We start from the raw sequence: 19,500 nt of genomic DNA on the forward strand, positions 1-19,500 counted from the left end.
AGCCGCCTCACAAGGTCCCCGGCGCTCGCCTTGGAATGCTGGTCGCGGTGACATTCTAAGTGATGTCACCGCGAGCAGCTCCATTACATGCGAGGCACCGGGGGAGTTTATGCGTGGAAGATACCACACGTGTGTTTCCACCACAGCTGCAAGCAGCAAATGCATCCAGCCGTCTTGTGATCTTCACAACTTTTTTCGTTATTGCGCTTCTCAAACACTCTGACAAGTAGCTCGTACATGGATCAAAACTGTACAGTATCTTCCTAGACTACAGCAGGCCATGAGCACAAATCACTGTCTGGAAGTTTTACATTTTTTTTAAAATGTGTATCCTATCCCTCACTGCACATTTTGGTTTTAAGGTGGCCAAATTGCTGTATTCCACACCCGTACTGTGAATGGTTAATGCGTCCCCAATAATGACTATGCTCTAAAAACTAGGAACATGCTGCCTCCATCTTCAGAAGTTGTAGCATTGCCATTTCAAACTACTACTTTAAACAGGAAAACTCCACTCCTCGTGACGCTACCGCTATCCTACCCCCTTTACCTACAATTTATGGTCTAAAGGTGAAATTCTGAAAAAATTGTGGCTGCTATGTTCCCCTTAACAATTCATATAGGGACCAGCAGTGGTATTGCAGGCTCTGTAGCAACTTTAAGAAGGGACATCTATTGGTGCCATTGAAGCCTCTTTGAAGGGACATCTTTGTACATTGAGCAAACTTCGTCTGCTCCTGTATGTTAAGCAATACTCCATCCGCAGAGCACCTCCTGATCGGTGGGTGTGGGCAGAAGTTATGGATAATGTGCTGCATAGCTAAACACTTAAAAGGTCCCAAAGCCAAAAACATAGATAAAAGATATTGGGCCATATGTATCAATGTTCGGTTTTGCGATTCTCAAATAGCAAATTTTTGGGAATCGCTATATGAGAATCGCAAAATGCTATGTATGTCGGGTTTGCAAAACATTTTGCGAATCCTACATATTCCTTAATTGCGAATCGCAAATTGCAATTCGCAATTAAGCACTACCTCTCCATTCATTCTTATGGGCCTAGAGGCCCATAGTAAAGAATGGGAAGACATTCTCAATTTGCGATTCCAAATTAGAGAATCGCAACTTGAGAATGCAATTTCAAGTGTGCCAGGGTCTCAAAAGGACAACCTGTTGCACCCCTGAAATGAGCATGGGTGGATATGTGTCTCACATACATGCCCTAGGGGCATGTGTGTGCGCCACATGCCACTTTGAAAAATGCAAAAATTTGCATTTTTTAAAGGAATCGCAAATTACCACCAACCTGTGGTTGGTGGTAATTTGCGATTCCTTATGCCATAGTCGCACAACTTGGTAGCCTCATACACTCCATTTAAGGAATCGCAAATTTTGCGATTCCCTATTTTGCGAGGCAGTTTTCCTTTAATACATACCATTAAGCCTTATTGCGAATTTCGGCGTTTGCGATCACAATTTTGAATTATACATATGGCCCATTATCATTTACAATGCCAATAGCTATAAAGCTCCCAAATGCGAGACCTATTGAATTGCAAATGCTTGTTGAGTAAACTGCTGCCATGTTTCACTTCTCGACTTAGCTATGGTTTTCTGCACTCCTTATAGCCCCCCCCCCCACTAAAATCCCCTTGATGCAAGACTTAATCCAACATCTCACTGCACTCAACGTTCAACCAACTTTTGTGGACTCAGCAAAATGCTTGGGAATAACTCTGGACAGCAATCTCACTATGCATAAACACATCAGCAAGGCTACAAAGGGAGCAAACTTCCAGATAAACATTCTAAGGAAGCTGAAGCCCTTCTTGCCAGTCAACGACTTCATGCTGGCTGTACAAGCTCTAGTTATCCCTCGTGTGGATTATGGTAGTGTCTCTTTATGCGGCCTTCCAAAACCGATTACAGCCTTCCCTTAGAGCCTCAATAAACTCTGCAGCAAGACTCATCACTGACTCGAAAAGAAGTTCCCACATCTCCCCTGATCTAAAATCCTTGAACTGGCTCTCGCTTGAAACAAGAATTAATCTTAAAATAGCTTGCATGACACACAAGGCCTTACACCACAAGGCACCTATTTACCTCGCACAAAAATTGACAATCTCTGGTGGCTCAAGGTCCTCTAGGGGTGCAGATAACCTACTACTGAAACCTCAAAGATTCAATAAAAAGAAAACATATACACAAACCTTCTCTGGGATGGCGCCTAGGATTTGGAATACTCTTCCCCCAGAAACCAGACTGAATTCCTCTACCGTATCTTTCAAAAAGGAAGTAAAAGCGATTCTCATGGCGAAATTTACTTCACTACTCTACCCTGCCCTGGACCTTTTTCAATTGAGACGCTCCTGTTATGTTGTTTTCTGTGTTTTTGCCCTGTGATCCCATGCTGCTGTACTTTACGACTTTTCCTGTGTATTCGTATTTTTGTCCCATGCTTGTTCCTTCCCTCATATTACTGCATGTATAAATGTGTCATGCTATTCATTATGTATAATCAGCTTTGATCATTGGAAAGCGCTCTGATATTCGCAAGGATCTTGTTCGCGCTCTATAAAACCTTCATAATAAATAAATAAATAAATGCCCAACTTGTTCTGCGTGTACTAGCAGTCCTGCATGACTAAATTTCCCCTTTCTTAAGTACTCAGAGGATGTTTTAAAATCTTTCTTGACTGGGGACTCTTTTTTTTTAATCAAAGACTGGTATGGGTTGTTATTCCAAAAAAAGGCAGCCATAGAGATTCAGCATACTTGTAAAAGGAGGTTCCTTTACAGTGAAAGACACAAACACACGTCTATGATGAAAAGGTAAAGAACTTAGGGTAGCACATTTCCTGTTTTTGTATATAATTTCCTGTCAACGGGCATGTTCTTCACAAGGATGGGTTTTTCGTGCAGTAATATCGGCTAGCATTATTGCTCGAAAAACTGAATGTGTAGAAGTGCATGAGAAATTAACAATCAGTAAATCATATACCACAGGACCTGGGGAAAAACTCATAAATGTAGGTCCCAGTCGCAATTTTCCTCTCGGATACAGGATCTCCAGGTGTCGAATTAACACAACCGTATTTCACTCAACTCGTACTCGGACACTATGAGGATAGAAGTTCATTAAGTAACTACACACTACAGAGTATAATTTCAGACACTATTATCAAAAGTACCACTTCACAAAATGCCCTCTTGTCCCACAGCTACACTAATGACAGTAAAATGTTAAGAGTAAAGGGGTTATGTTACCTGGTTTGTGGGATTTGAGGGGTTTGTTTTTCAAACTGTTGATGATATTTGTCACTGCAACCTTGGCATGGACTCCAGCATAATAAGCCATCTTGGGTTCATTCACATCAGCACAATCTCCCACAGCATATATATTGGAATGTCCTTCCACCTGGAGATGTTCGTTAACTTTTAAAGCACCATTAATTGCTAGTTTGCCATCTGTTATAAAAAAACATAATCAATGATTAGTGTTTAAAATGTATCCAGGGATCTAGTAAATCTTTATATTATAAAGTGAAATACATTTCATACCCTCCCGGCATCCAAATTAATTCCTGATGTCACTAGCTGCTTAATACCAGAACACCATTTTGCATTTGTCTATAACAGTTTTTTTTCTGCTTTACATTTTTTGAGCTTGCATTATCCAGATTTTGTAGGCCACCGTAATAACTGCTCATTTGATGTTACTTGAAACATCCAGTTAACGAGGTCATTTACAAAATCCCAGTTTACAACGTATCCCTTAACGGTCCTTTCTGCGCAGAAGCTCCGCAATCTTCACAGGTCTTACCACCTCAAAGGCTCCTTCCCCTATAACCAAATCGGCCTCTCTGCTCCTAAACCTTCTAGCAGACAGTGAACACACTCAAAGCCACGCCCTGTTGTCACTCACTATTATGTTGTCTCTGGAAAAAACAATCCGTCTGAACAACTACATTGCTGACTATTTTAGCTCTACTTCCCCTATCTCCATGTTGTTGACACCACTGAAACATCAATCTATCAAAAGATGTAAGCATTCCAGCTGCGCTCCACTCCGACCAAGCTAGCATAAGACTATATGGAAAGGTGCTCATTTGAGAATTCATTTACACAGATCCCTCACTTTCACACCTGCATCTAAGCCCTTCTTCAATGAAACACATTACCATCCCAATATTCACCACTTTTAAGTTCCATCTTGTGGTACTCCATTTGGTATAGTTTTGTTTTTTCAATAGTCTTCACTCAGTCCTTAATCTACCCTAGCCACGTAGTCCTTGAGCGTCTTCAATCTGAAAGAACACCAGAAATCCACCTCTTTGACCAGCTACATCACGCTTCAACACTCCTATGCTCCCACACACTTGACTGTCAATTCACTTGGGGCTCATTTTAGTCTAAGCCAAATCATAAATCCCATTCAACCACTAATTAATTCCAATTCAATCCATTTCCGATCTGTCTCACGTTAAAATATTTCAATCTCTAAAGGAATATCGCTCCATTAAATATCCAAGAACACCTTAACCATAGGGACTGCAGTGGCGATACGACACAGCATAAGAACACTAAACATAACAGCAACAGTGATGGCAATAACATAAGATTATTTTGTCCATTTAACAATAAAATATATACAATAGGGACAATCCTTAACAAACAATGGCCAATAATTCTAACGAATCCTATATTAGGACCCATTCTGCTGAGTAAGCACTCCAACGCTTTCAGAAGAGCTCTGTCCATGATCAATGTATTAGTGACAAGCAATGTATTAGTGACCAGTAGCAATTGGCCTTCAGAAGGAAAAGGTTCTTTAAATGGAGTTCTTGCAGAGCATGCCGCTATGTGTGAATGTGTCTCAGTATACTGCGGCTTTCAGTGACAAACCGATAACATTTAAGGGGTTTTTCACATGCAAAAATGACTATGCAGTGTACGTCCTAGAATGTACTTGCAAACTTAAATATGTCGGCAGCACCAAATTGCAATTACATGTACGAATCTTACAACATCTAAGAGACATAGTTAACTTTGATCCAATCTATCCTGTAGTCTTGCACTTCAAACAAGCTCACAACAATATTCTCAGTTGTCTCAAAGATTATGATATCGATTTGATTCCCAGGCTACTACAGGCAGGTAACCAGGAATCACTCCTCAGACAACTTGAAAGCCGGTATATTTTGAACTTGGATACCAGAATGCCCAATTGGTTAAACCTTGGGGAGGAGTTACATCATTTTCTGTAGTCAACAGATAGCGACAACTGAGTGTCCCGACAAATTATTAAGTGATAGATAAGGATTGCGAAACTGTGAGTCATGGTGGTTTTAATTTTATATATTAGTATTGTGATTTAAATTCATGCTGCTACCTAATTTTGCACTTTAATCATGCGCTGCACATTACACATTTGGCACTTAATAGAACCGGAAGCCGGGGGTCCAGATTTTCTGTTAATATTCTGTGAATTTTAAGATCGGACTTGATTGTGAAAATGAAAAAAAAATGTGATAATGACATTACAAATCAGTATATAAATTGTTATTAGCTACCAGCACAGAATCTAATGACACTTCCCACTGAGACCGTGACATTTAGGGGTTTAGTTAGGTTTTATCCACTTTTATGAATTTTATTAACTTGATTGATCTCAAAAGGTAGTTTTTGAACGTATGTGTCCTATTAAGGACTAACTTAAATTACAAGTTTCACAAAATTCAGTTTTGATATCAGCTTTCATTGTCCGTTCTATGAATGTCTTAATAATTTTTTGCCTGCGATTCTAACATTGTCTTTTACGTGCCATTTGATGAGTCCTTAAATGTATGCATTTTATATTTACTTTAATTGTTATTTATGTATGGATTACTTAAAAGATAATTACAAGATCTAGTCATGCTCCTATATAGATATATCAGAGAGCATACCCATCAACACATATATCACAATGCAAAATTGGAGGCTGTCTTTCACAACCAAATATGTAATGCGTAATCTGCTTTCAGTGGTTAGCTGAACTAACTATAACGGGGGAATTTCAAAGGTTTTGTATGAGTGAAACGTCCAGCTAACTATAACATGTGTGAAACCTATGGTTTTTTCAATGAATTTGCAAGATTTTTTAAATGCTAATTCCTAACTATAACATGTGTGAAACCTCTGGTTTTTTCAGTGAATTTCAAAGGTCTTGTAAATGATAATTTTTAAATGTATTAATTATTATATTTCTTTCTTTTTATACTAATTTCCTAAATTTTTTGTATAAATATTTATGTTTATTTTTTTAAGTTATATTTCATATTCTCAATGTAAAATAATAAAACTAAATTCAAAAAATGTGTTTATTAATTACATTTTTCTTTCAAAATATTCTATATAATTCTTTTTCCATTGTTTTTTTTGGGGGGGGGATAATCTTGCCATACGCGTACGGTGATCACACTATACTTTGTACAGCAATTTATACTCTGCGCATACACGTCACGAATGCGCTTTGACGTTACGCTTCGCATCTACGCTTCCATGTGACGTCATGTACGGTGTCCCGTACGCGTACGGCACGAAAGTTTCTAATTGTTCAAAAACATATATTTATGTATTTAATGTACATATTAAGGGAAGACATTATCTGGGATAATCATGAAACTAGTTTTTTTAACTTATAATAAGCGTATATTACTTTTAAAAACGCTGTCATCGTCATTACTTTTTTTTCACATTCCATTTTGTTCCTGTTGGACACTTTTTGGGTTCCTGTTCTATTTTTTTAGTTTTCAAAAAAAAAAAACTTGTTAAAAAAATACAAAAAAATAGAAACCAGTTCTTTTTAGAACTACCTACACTGCTCAAAGAAAGAACTATATTTCAATGATAGTCTGTAAAATTTTGACAGAATAAATGTGCAGTTCATGAATGAATGAATGAATACATTACTACTGTATGGTGAATGTGAAACTGCAGAACTATAAGGAAGTGCTACAGCATAAATCTATAAGGTATTTATAGTATAGTGAGGTACTTCCGAAGCACTTGAATGTAACATATCCATATAAATATGTTACAAGTCTATACTTCAATTAGCACTGCTAGTGAAACTACCTGGGTGAATTTGTATGTGTTAGGACATCTGTTGCGTCACTTTCGTGATGCAGCGGTGGTGCAAAAGATGTGCCATAGTGTGTGGTATTCCCAATGACATGCATATGGAAGGTGCATCACATTGTAAAGCCCTGCGCCAGAAGGAGGCTTTCCTGCGCAGGGGGAGGTGTTCTGGTACAGGAACGCCTCCTAAAAGTGACTAAGTGAAATCTATAAGATTTCATTCGGTCACTTTTATGCTTATGCTGCATCAAAACCCTGCATCTGCTTGAAACAGGTGTAAGGATTGACACAGCATTGTAAGCATAGGGCCCCAAAAGCATTGCTGGAGCTGCATTATGTTTCCAACGCAAGTCAAGCAATGTGCCACCTTCACAACACAAATACATCACATATCTGTACCGTTTTTGCCCCATAATACACCACATTGTAAATACAGTGCATCCATGGTGGTGATATCACAGTGCACAATAACTGGCATATCTCTGGGCATGTACCACTTATTGTACATCTGCTGATTACTGTTTAAATGTAATGAATGGATTACTACACACTGATTAATGAGTCACTACAAAACTATAACAGGAATGACAGAGTGTTTCGTGCAAGTGTAAGGATAAAGACTGGGGAATTGAACATATAAAAGGTAAATATGCAGGGCATAGAACAGTGCATGCATAGTCTATAGGAGATTCAAGCAGTCCATGCCCTAAGCCCCACTTTGCACCAACAGTACTTAGGTACTGACTGAATTATTACAATTGTGCAAGCAGAGTGTGTGGCTGAATGCCTAGCAGCTTTACTTTTACAACAATGTATAGATAAACACACACTACTATATGGTTCACTACAATACTGAAACAGTAGTATGATAGTGTTTGCTGGAAGTGTAAGGATACACATTGAGGAATTGAAGGTATAAAAGATAAGTTTGCTGGTGCATAGAACAGTGCATGCACAGTCTATAGGGGTTTGAAACAGTCTATGGGCTAAGGCCTGTTTTAATCCATGAGTATCTAGATAGTGAGTGGATCATTACAGTTCTGCAAAGAAAGTTCCTCACTAAATTTATTACAGCTTCAGTTTTACCACGGTACAATGGAAAAGAACAAACTGCTGACTGGCTCACTACAATACTAAAACATAGCGGTCGGCAGAGGTGTTAGACAAGGGTGTGTTCTTGCCCCACTTTTATTTATTTTATATATTAATGAACTTCACAATGTTTTGTCTAACCAAACCCCGACGTCCCCATAATTAATGGTAATAAATTGCCTGCCCTATTATACGCAGACAATGCTGTTTTAATGGGTCGTACACAAAATGCTTTGAGAATTTTAGTTAGGGGATTTTCAGATTTTATGAATAGTTTGGATCTCTGCACAAATTTAAAAAAATCTTTTATAATGTGATGTGGCCCCAAGAAATGTTCTATTCATAGAATTACTTTGGGCCAAGATTATTTGATATGCACTCGCACTTTTCCTTACCTAGGCTTACAATTTTAGGACAATGGGTCCTGGACTCCACATTTGGCCTATGGACGGACTAAATTTCTAAGAGCTATAAACTCAGTACTAAATCTCCCCAAACCAAAAAGAATTGAGGTGGTTCTGTCCCTACTTAAAATCTATAGGACACAATGTGTACCCACCATGACCTATGGGGCTGAAATCTGGGGCCACATAAACTTGAAAAGCGTTCAGGTCGAGGCAAATAGATTTTGTATGAGGCTCTTGGGTCTACCAAGTTCATCGTGCACCTTTGTATGCAATAATGAGCTAGGAATGTCTTACTTGGAGGACTTTATTAGGTCACGCCCTGTCCTGTTCTGGCTAAAGGTTTGGAAAAACCCAGCAGCCACTTTGACTAGGGAAATTTTGGCTGACTGCCTAAAATGGGACAAGGGCAACAATATCCCCTGGCTGGCCCAAGTACGGGCAAATTTGATTGCGGTTAATCTTGAACATATCTTTAATAATCCTGATCAATTAGATGGTATTGACGGAAAGATTATTCCCAAATTTTATATAAACACTATGGGGAATGCAAGATACGCCCCGGAATCAGTTAATTATCCGTGAAACAGTATATTGTAATGACAGGTGATGGCGGACCCCCTTCGTGCTTACCTTTTAGTTATCTTTTAAAGAATATTTCATGCTGGGAGCATAGCCTTCTCTTTCGTCTCAGATCAGGGTGAATAAAGTATTTACTGTGCTTCCCTATAGGCTATCAACTCAATGTTGAGAATTTGGCCTGCCCATGTGGCAACCTAGGGAAACAGTCTTTGTTACATTTTCTGTTCTTTTGCTCTTTTTATCAGCTCTACAGTATGCAGTTACTGATACCGTTCTTTAGAGCCAAGGGCATAAAGGATTTTAAGGTAGCATACAATACTATTCTCCAGCTTAAAGATGACGACCTTATATATCGAGTGTGTACTTTTCTGAAAATGGCCATTCGCTCACGTTACTCTATGAACTGATGATTGTACGGTCAGGCTGTACAACATGTATTTACTGGTTTTGTATTGTTTGCACTTACACCTGGCACTATGCACAGTTGCACTTTATTTGATGCTGCTAATTGTAATCTATCTGAGATCCAGTGAGTTGTTCATCGTAGCTGCTTCAAAGGGAAAATATTGCATTTTGCACACTGTCACTTTAATACGGTTGTTGTCATCAAAGATATGGATAACCCAGTATTATTTTATTTGAATATTTTAATGCAGATTTTACTATTAATAATGATGGACCATGTACGTGATTATGTGTATGTTTGTACTTTTATGGATAATCTATATCCGAATAAAGATTTTTTACAACTCTAAAACAGCAGTGTCAGAGTGTTTGGTGGAAGTCTAAGGATACCGACTGGGGAATTGAAGGTATAAAACACAAGGTTGCAGGTTCATAGAAGACTGCATGTATACTCCATAGGGATTTTAAGCAATCCATACCCTCAGACCCACTTTGCATATTTTAAATCAATACAAAAATGTAAAGAATGTATAAATGAATCTATAAGTGATTCACTTTTAGTACAATGAATACATTAGTAGATAGTGCTCAAACCTTTATTATTTTTAAACAATACATTTATTCTTCTAACATCTCATAATTTAACAGACCTTCTAAAACAAGTTCATCAGGTATTTCATGCATATCAATTCCCTCGTTAGCAGTTTCGGAATTCATTTGTTCTAAAATTTCAACATAATTTAATGCTGCCAGAAAATCTGTATCAAAGCTTTCGTCTTCGAAATCATAGCTCATGTCTGCAGCACTAATTTCCCCTTCTTCACTCTCATTGCCTGTGACAGATATGATTAGTTCTTCAATTACACTCAAGGTAATATCCAAAATCTCCTCAGTATGAGGCTGTTCTCTTTCCATAATTTTTCCTTTATGTTGTTGCTCGTTGTATAAAAATATAAACAGTTAATTTTAACAGTTTTCGTAATATATAATACAAAACTAGCGTTTTCATCTATTTTGGCCTACAAAAAATATTATATAAATACCATTGTCTAATAACATTCCATTAGTAGAGTTTTACTCATTTACAAAGTTACATAAATATAATTATTTATAAGGATATCCTGTTCTTAGGTTTTCTTAAATTTTGAAACCAGTCACTCCTTATGACTATAGGAAAAGACTCAGGCTGTTGTAGCAAAATACAGTACTAAAAATGTAGAGTATGTCTATGCACCTTACCCATTCCAAAATAGTAAATGTGTTTTAGTAAAATGCAAGAGATACTATTGATTGTCTAGAATAACACTGTGTATCTGTGTATATTTAGATATCATTATCACACTACTTTTTGAATACTTCATGTGTTTTCACACAAATAAACTCTTAAAGACCTATCCAGTACTTACCTTTTAACATAATTAGAAAGTAGTAATTCCTTATATAATTCGAAAATACTCACAACAACAGGTATAGAACACTGGTACTGTCAGGAACAGTAAGCCCAGAAACTCTTACCGAATACATGCACAGGAACAGATGACGCTAGTTCCCAACTCCCCCTTCAGGATCCTCCAGAGACCAAACTTTTTAATCTAATCTCTAAAAAAAAACACGGGAGAAGGGGGATGGGAAAAAATAATAAAGAAGAAGAGACTGGCTCGCGACCTCTGCATTTCCTCCTTGGCACCTTCTCTCTGGCTGTCTTGTTTTATTCACCGACAATCCCTTCTCATGGATACATAACGGAAACTAACAAAGAACAATTATTTAATAACCTACCCTACTCTATCTCTATTCCTTATCTATAATTTAGTCTAACGCTACTAATTACCTACCCATTGGTCTTTCGAACAAGCCTCTCCTCTAGTGTTTATCTGCAACCTTGTAGCTTGCGGTTCTTTATTTTTCTCACTGCTGATAACCTATAATTACATAACATTCATTAACCTAGGACTCTCAGTTTATTGTCTGATTTTTATATTATTAATTTCCTTGTGTTCTTCTACCAACCTTTCTTTATGCAGTTGCTTGTTATCTATTCTGTCAATCCTTGAATATCTTGTGTTTTTCACTAATGTTCCATCTTAATTGAAGAGTCTTTCTGGTATTCCTTACTCAATGTGTTCTTTTCCCTTAAGACCTTGCTTATCACGAATTTTATCGTTTCTTGTTTTAGGTTAGAGAAAATACATCGACTGAGTACATTCAAAATTGTCTATAATGTCAGGTAAGTTTAGTCACTCAGTAACTGGTCATACAATTATTTTCCAAGAATATACTTTTGTCAACTATAACGTATCACTTAGCTTTCTTGTATGGTTTCTTGTTCTCTCTGCTCTACAGGTGCCAAACACGACTGAGACAGTCTTTCCGGAAGGAGCCGCAACGGGAAAATCCACTGCTGTGCAATGTTCGGGCTTCTTCCAACTCGGAAGCTGAATTCTAGTTGCGGGCACGATGACTAAGGTAAGTTTAAACGGAAACCTTCTTTAACTCTCTCAGAAATATTTGTGCTTTCTCTTCAGGAATATCTATGGAGCAATTGAAAAGAGGTCTGAACTCGGGAACGTCTTAGGTGAAGTGCGCACTCGTTAGGAAGCGCGCGCCTCACCAAGGATTTCCCACAGGTGTGTGGTAAATGACTAGACTGCCCCCGCGTCTTTCCTCGAGGCGGCCATCTTAGCATTTCTCTGTTGCACTAAAGCACTCCAAGTCTGTTTCCTTGCAGATTCTTCATCTCTCCTGCGCCAGCTAGGGTTTAGATAAGTCATTATCGTATCTACTGATTGATTAGGGGTTCTGACAAGTACACTCCGTATATAGGGGCTCATTAGGATGGCGGACGGACTTGCGTCCGTCCGCCACCCTAGAGTAGGAGGGACCGTCCGCATGGGCTGCGGCGGTCCCTCCGTGCAAATTAGGATGTGACCGCCACCCTGGCGGTCACATCCTGGATATTTAACATTGCGGCGGGTGCAGCTTCAAGCTGCACCCGCTGCAATGTTAAAAAAGCATACATTGCATATGTATGCAGCAAGCAGCAGGCACCGCGCGGTGCCTGCCGCTTGCTGCATACATATGCAGGGGGGTACCATAGGTACCCCCCATGTGCACCCCCCACCCCCCTTCACCCAGGGGGCCCGCAACGGGCCCCCGCAGTGAAGCTCCGTATGCTTTTACACGGCGGAATATCCGCCGTGTAAAAGCATTTCTTTCTGTGCATCCTAATATGGTGGACGGTGTCTGAGAGACACCGTCACCATATCAGAGCTTTTCGGCCGCGGTTGTAAGCCAACCGCGGCGGAAAAGCTGCGGACGGAAACCAGGACCCACCAGCCATCCTAATGTGGCGGTGGGTCTTTGGTGGGTCCGCTGCGGTTTTTCCGCATCCTCCGGGCCGGCGGTGGATTCCGCCGGCCCAGAGAATGCGGAAAAAACGCCATCCTAATGAGCCCCATAATTTTTTGAAATATCTTCAAAAGATACAAACCATCTTTACACACTTATGTTCTCCATCCATGTTTTGTTACTTCAGCTCTGTTGAAGCACATTCCATCGACCATTTTTAACAGTTACTTGCACTTACCTTAAGCATAATAAATAATAAAAAAATTATATATTATAAAATTACCATCTGTAGAAGACACAAAAGAATACAGTTACAATATAGCTTTTACTACACAAAATAATTTGTAAAGTATTACATTTGCCTTTTTTGCTGTTCTCAGAATATATTGAATTTCACTAGAAACCGTGATTTCAATATTACTCATCACATAACAGCGGGCAAAAAAAAGACAATCAATAAGATTATCTTAAAAAAAAACAATCAACATTCTCAATAACAATCTAAAAAATAGAAATGAAACATATATTAAATGTTTTTTTCTAAGAGCAATTTCTTACGTAAATATGACATGTCAAACAATCATAAAATAACAAAACATTATGATTAATTTTCTTACACTGTAAATATTATTACTTACAAATATATGCTGACAAAATATACAACAAAAACTCGTTATTGGTTTCACATACTTTTCCGCACGGCCAAATAGTATGCGTCAAATTCTTACTTTGGAAATTGTTTAATAGTAATCCTGAGCATCTGCCTCGCAGCCTTCTGATCCAAAACCACCGACATCATTTGCTCCGTCCCCCAGTGCTCATCCCTCAACCCGACGCTATTCAACATCTCAATGGCCACCCTCACACAAGTAGCCCACCATCACAACCTCAACAACATCTCCTACGCCAACAACACCCAGCTCATCCTCTTCCTCACCAGGAAGCCACATACCAAAACACAAGCAACCTCCACGACACAATGAAGGACGTCACCAACTACATAAAGAGCAGCTCTCTAAACATGACCTCGCACAACATGAAGGTACTCATCCTCAGACCCACCCCCTCAGCCTCGGACGACTCCTGCTAGCTGACTACACTGTGGACAGTACCAACACCTACCAACCATGTCCACAACCTAGGATTCATCCTCAAATCCTCCCTCTCCATGTGTAAGCAAGTCTACACCATCTCCTCGTACTGCTATAACACCCTCCACATGCTCCCCAACATGTTCAAGTTCAAGTTCATGAATTTATAAAGCGCACTACTCACCCAGAGGGTCTCAAGGCGCTGGAGGGAGGGGTTTACTGTTTATCGAATAGCCATGTTTTCAGTTCTTTTCTGAAGGAGATGTGATTCGGAGTAAGGCGGAGGTGGGTGGGGAGTGAGTTCCAGGTCTTGGCAGCTAGGAAGGAGAAGGATCTGCCACCCATGGTGGTTTTTCGGATGCGAGGGACTGCGGCGAGGGCTTGATTGGATGATCTTAGTTGGCGGGTGGGATTGTAGAAAGACAGTCGGGTGTTGAGGCATTCGGGTCCTAGCTTATAGAGGGCCTTGTGTGCGTGGGTAAGAAGGCGGAAGGTAATTCTTTTGTTGACGGGAAGCCAGTGGAGGTTTTTTAAGTGACCGGTGATGTGCTCTCGGCGCGGGATGTCTAATATGAGTCTCGCTGATGCGTTTTGGATGCGCTGGAGCTTTTTCTGCAATTTTGTTGTAAATCCGGCGTAGAGTGTGTTGCCATAGTCCAGTCGACTCGTGACCAGTGCATGGGTGACAGTCTTTCTTGTTTCGAGGGGGATCCAGCGGAAGATCTTTTTGAGAATGCGGAGGACGTTGAAGCAGGAGGACGATACGGCGTTGACTTGTCTGGACATTGAGAGGGAGGAGTCTAGAATGAAGCCAAGGTTACGTGCATGGTCTGTGGGTGTGGGCGCAGATCCCAAAGCGGAAGGCCACCAGGAGTCGTCCCAAGCTGAGGGGGAGGATCCTAGGATGAGCACCTCCGTTTTGTCAGAGTTGAGTTTTAAGCGGCTCTGTTTCATCCATTCGGCTACTTCTTTCATACCTTCGTGAAGGTTGTTTTTGGCGGTGTTGGGGTCTTTGGTGAGGGAAAGGATTAGCTGGGTGTCGTCGGCGTAGGAGATGATGTTGAGATTGTGTTGACGTGTGATGGAGGCGAGGGGACTCATGTAGACGTTGAAGAGGGTGGGACTGAGTGAGGAGCCTTGAGGGACGCCACAGATGACTTCGGTGGGCTCTGAGTAGAAAGGGGGGAGTCGGACTCTCTGGGTTCTCCCGGTTAGGAACGAGATGATCCAGTCCAAGGCTTTTCCTTGTATGCCGATGTTGTTGAGGCGTTGTATGAGGGTGTTGTGACAGACCGTGTCGAAGGCGGCGGAGAGGTCGAGTAGAATGAGGGCCACAGTTTCACCGTTGTCCAGGAGTGCTCGGATGTCGTCGGTCGCCGCAATGAGGGCGGTTTCGGTGCTGTGTTTGGCTCGAAAGCCGTTCTGTGAGGGATCCAGGGAGTTGTTGGATTCAAGGAAGGCTGCGAGTTGGCTATTGACGGCTTTCTCGATGACTTTGGCCGGGAAAGGGAGGAGGGAAATGGGTCGGTAGTTTTTCAGTTCTGAGGGGTCTGCTGTTGGTTTTTTCAGAAGGGCGCCGAGTTCGGCGTGTTTCCATATTTCTGGAAAGGTGGCAGAGTTGAAGGAGCAGTTTATGACATCGCGGAGTTGGGGAGCGATGATGGAGTCAGCTTTGTTGAAGATGTAGTGGGGACAGGGGTCAGAAGGTGAGCCAGAGTGGATTGAGTTCATGAGGCGAATGCTATCTTCAATGGTGATTGGGTTCCAGGAGTTGAGGTAATTAGTTGGAGCGGTGGGATCTGAAGGGGGTGGGGTGAGTTGGTCATTGGGGGTATTCTTGAAGCTGTTGTGGATGTCGGCAATTTTGTTGTAGAAGAAGGAGGATAGCGCATCGCAGAGGTCTTGGGAGTTAGTGATGTCGTTGGAAGCTGCGGGGGGGTTGGTGAATTCTTTGACGATATTGAAGAGTTCCTTGTTGTTATGAGAATTGTTGTCGAGACGGTCCTTTTGTAGTGTAGTTCCTATTATCCCAATAGGCTCTGCGCATTGGAATAATACCTTCAATAGTATAGGCCTAGACCAGACGTTAACTAGGTCTACTACTGTCGATATTAGACTTAAAGTTTTGGGTTTGCCAGCTAGCTCAGAGTTCACTAGAAACTTTCTCGAATGTTCAGGAAGGAATTAACTTCCCTGATTAGACAAGAAGGGATTTAGTTTCTGACAACCATAGAACATGACAACTTTGCTCTCCCCTAATCAAGAGTGTATCTCGAGAGTCGTGTGAACAAAAGGCAATTTATTTTACTCAGTCACTACGTGCATTCTTAGTCTCATCAGATTGTAGAGAAAAGGAAGAGACGGGCGTGTTCAATAAAAGATGTTATTTATTGATCAGTCTCTTTTCTCATACAAGAGAAATGGATCGATATTATTGCAATACTTATAGTTAAGTAAAGTGCATACATTAAAAGCAGAAGTATAAAATAATACTGTAAAAACATTGATATGGTTTCTAAGCCATATGAAGGTTTAAAATGAATAAAATATATTACATACACATATAAATTTGGCTAATCGTACTCAACTGGTGTTTCTAGATACGCCTACCCCGTGTACCTGACCTAAGCCTAATACGTGGGCGGGAATAGAAAGTTACAGTTTAAGTTAAGTTTGTTTTTGCCAAGTGACTGACTAAAGAATTCTCTGCGAGGGGTTATTCAGTTCTGTACCTGGAAGTTAGGATGAATGAGTGATGGTATCTCTCGTCTCTGGTCTCGATATTCCAGGCTGCCTGCGAGGGCTACCCGGAAACGCCGGAGCTGGATTTCTCGGCAGGAGAAATAGGCAGCTGCTCGATCTCAGCGCGTCAAGAAGGCGGGGCTGCGCCAGCGGGGTCTGCTCTGCTCTGGGCTTCGGCAAGTCTGGCTGCTCCGTCCTCGTCACCACCGCGTGTCTTTGCATAGGGCAATATCGGTAATATTTATACCTTTAAGGTGCCGAGATTGACGTAAGGATGGACATAGATACGTCAATAAAGATGTCATACGACCAGGTCGTTAGCACATTCTTTTGCTGAAGTTCTCTGTGAAATCAAAACAATGGCCGCAGGGTTTTTCCCAGGTTGTCATAGGTTTGATTTGTTTTGAGAACTCCGTATGCCTTATCAGGGGCTGGAGGAATATCGCTTGTCTAATTAGATGGCAAGCGCTATGACCTAATCAGATAACACGTTCCTGTGCCGTAGTGTGGCTTTATCAGATAACGGTTCCTGCATCATGGGGGTTTTCTGCCTCATGGGATGACTGCTAGTTAACTTGTTAGTTTGCTAACCAGAATAGGGTCAGGAATAGGGGGATCGATACAGAACCTATAGGAATACATCACACCCACTCCACGCTAACTATGGACATATTTACTAATCTATGCATAGTAAAACATACTGTAGAGTATTGTGTATACCTTACCACCCCAAAATACATAAATGCATTTTGAAATTATCAAATATACGGAAAAAAAAGCAGTTACATGTATTGTATGCACTCAAGCTGTAGAATAATGCTAAAGTAATCACGCATTTGTATACATTATTGCTATTTTGTATATGAAAATTTACACATGAAATGGCTCTTAATACAGAAAAAAGGTTCGAGACCATTTCATCACAGAATAAAATATTTATGAACAAACCAGCGGGCAGCTAATGTCTATAAGCTGTCTAAAATTAGAAATTTTAGTTCTCTAAGAATAGTTCTTACTTTAAGCAGAAGATAGTGTCCCGAAAAATATGCAAAAATATTTAGGGGCTGCTGAAAAATTTGCTGTCCGTGAACTGGAGGGAAAATTGTTCATGTGACTTTATTATTAAAGTTGAAGGCCAAATTCAGGGAACGCCGTGTACAAGCTTGCTCAAAAGTCTCTATTTCTGCTCTGGTGAGAACATCATATCATTTAGGCTTTCGAAAAAGTTGTCAACAGCTTCCTGGGAGAGTTCCACTAACTCGGAAATAGGTGTAACCATGCATTCGTGCGCATGATTGTCTCCATTGACATTCTGATTTGGATTGCTGACAGAAGGTCGTACCTGATCGATGCTGCTTTCATCTTGAACTTCACTACCCCTTAATCGTAGTGGTGAAGCTTCCACAAATGCCGTCATCAGGATTGGTAGCCGTTGAGGGCAGCACAAAGCGTGAGCCTTTGTTGGACTCAACAATGTTGCTGCATCCATTGGCGCATCCGATTGTAGCGTCAGACAGGTGTCTAACACGCATTCTTCTCCGCATAGCAGGCACGTTAATACAGGTAAAACACATCGCTGCCACATTGGTCGAAAGGATAGAAACCAAGTCATGTTCAGGTCTCTAAGCCGGAATAGTCCCAGGATTTTTGATATCCGGTCCCGGTATCCAATGGCTAGGATTGTTTCTTCCCTTGTCGCAGGTGTTCTGTCTGTGACATGGTTTGCCATAACGAAACATAAGGACTAGGAATAGGATTCCTGCAATCAGTCCTAAAATGAGGGGAAGTCCGCCAAAAATCGAATGGACGAAATCTGGAAAAATACCCAGTATGGCTTTGAATGGTGTTAATGCCATCGAAAATACTGTCTTAAATACTTTTGAGACTCCACTGGTATCAGAAATATTTAAGATTTCATTCAGGATTTCTGCGAAATGTATGGGGGAATTAGTTGATAACAATGAATGTATCTCTGCAGTCGTCCTTGCGACTTGGAGATCATACGTTTCTTTTGATGACGTGAGCCTTGTCGGCGTCTGAAGAAGCACTGTTTTCATTCTGCTTAAACTATCTATTCGAATAGAAGTAATTTTCAAGTTGGGCCATGCCCTTGCCTCCCTGTCTGGAAAGGAGCTGGGGAACAATGAGTGTCCACAGCACTTGACCTTCGCAGTCGTAGTTACGAGATAAGGAGTCCCGGGCATAAGACTACAACATCTGCGATCTACAATTAGAATGTAACTCCCATTATAGAGTCTTTGAAAGAATGGTTCAATCTCTGTTGCAGGTGCGCCTTGCTGGTGACATGAAAGGTTATTTGAGTTCCCTTCACAGGCTCCATGCAAACTAATTCCGTTACACAGAAGTGTACCGCTTAGTGACATTGCACAATTATTGCCACTAAGAAACACTTTCTGTCCTTTATTACTGACACATGCATGTGAATAGGGCAAGTTCCATGTTGTTTTTATGTACCCTTTTCCCAATTTTTCGTACATGCCAGCCTGTATATATTTTTGGCAGTATTGAAACCTGAAGGTTGATATTGGAATATTTATTATCCCATGTATTATCCATTCACTGACAGGTCGTTCTGACATTGTCACTGGTAATCTCTCAAGTTTCTCAATGCTCAGGATTGTATAATCAGCCCCCTTCTGTGCCATACTGATTTGTCTATCAGTAAGGTTAAATATATAGAATAGTGACGTTGT

At 40.5% G+C, this 19,500-nt stretch overlaps 1 protein-coding gene across 3 annotated transcripts in view; it reads right to left on the minus strand.

The window, feature by feature from the left end:
• AIFM2 (AIF family member 2, ferroptosis suppressor) overlaps positions 1-19,500 on the minus strand; it is a 556,015-nt gene that overhangs the window by 70,520 nt on the left and 465,995 nt on the right. For all 3 annotated transcript variants that reach the window (XM_078643245.1, XM_078643244.1, XM_078643243.1), the window contains exon 8: positions 3,268-3,468. In XM_078643245.1, coding sequence (XP_078499371.1) covers positions 3,268-3,468 — 201 coding nt within the window. The remainder of the gene's footprint in view (positions 1-3,267; positions 3,469-19,500) is intronic.

This window comes from Lissotriton helveticus, chromosome 5_1, assembly GCF_964261635.1.
Source record: "Lissotriton helveticus chromosome 5_1, aLisHel1.1, whole genome shotgun sequence".
Classification (NCBI taxonomy): Eukaryota; Metazoa; Chordata; class Amphibia; order Caudata; family Salamandridae; genus Lissotriton; species Lissotriton helveticus.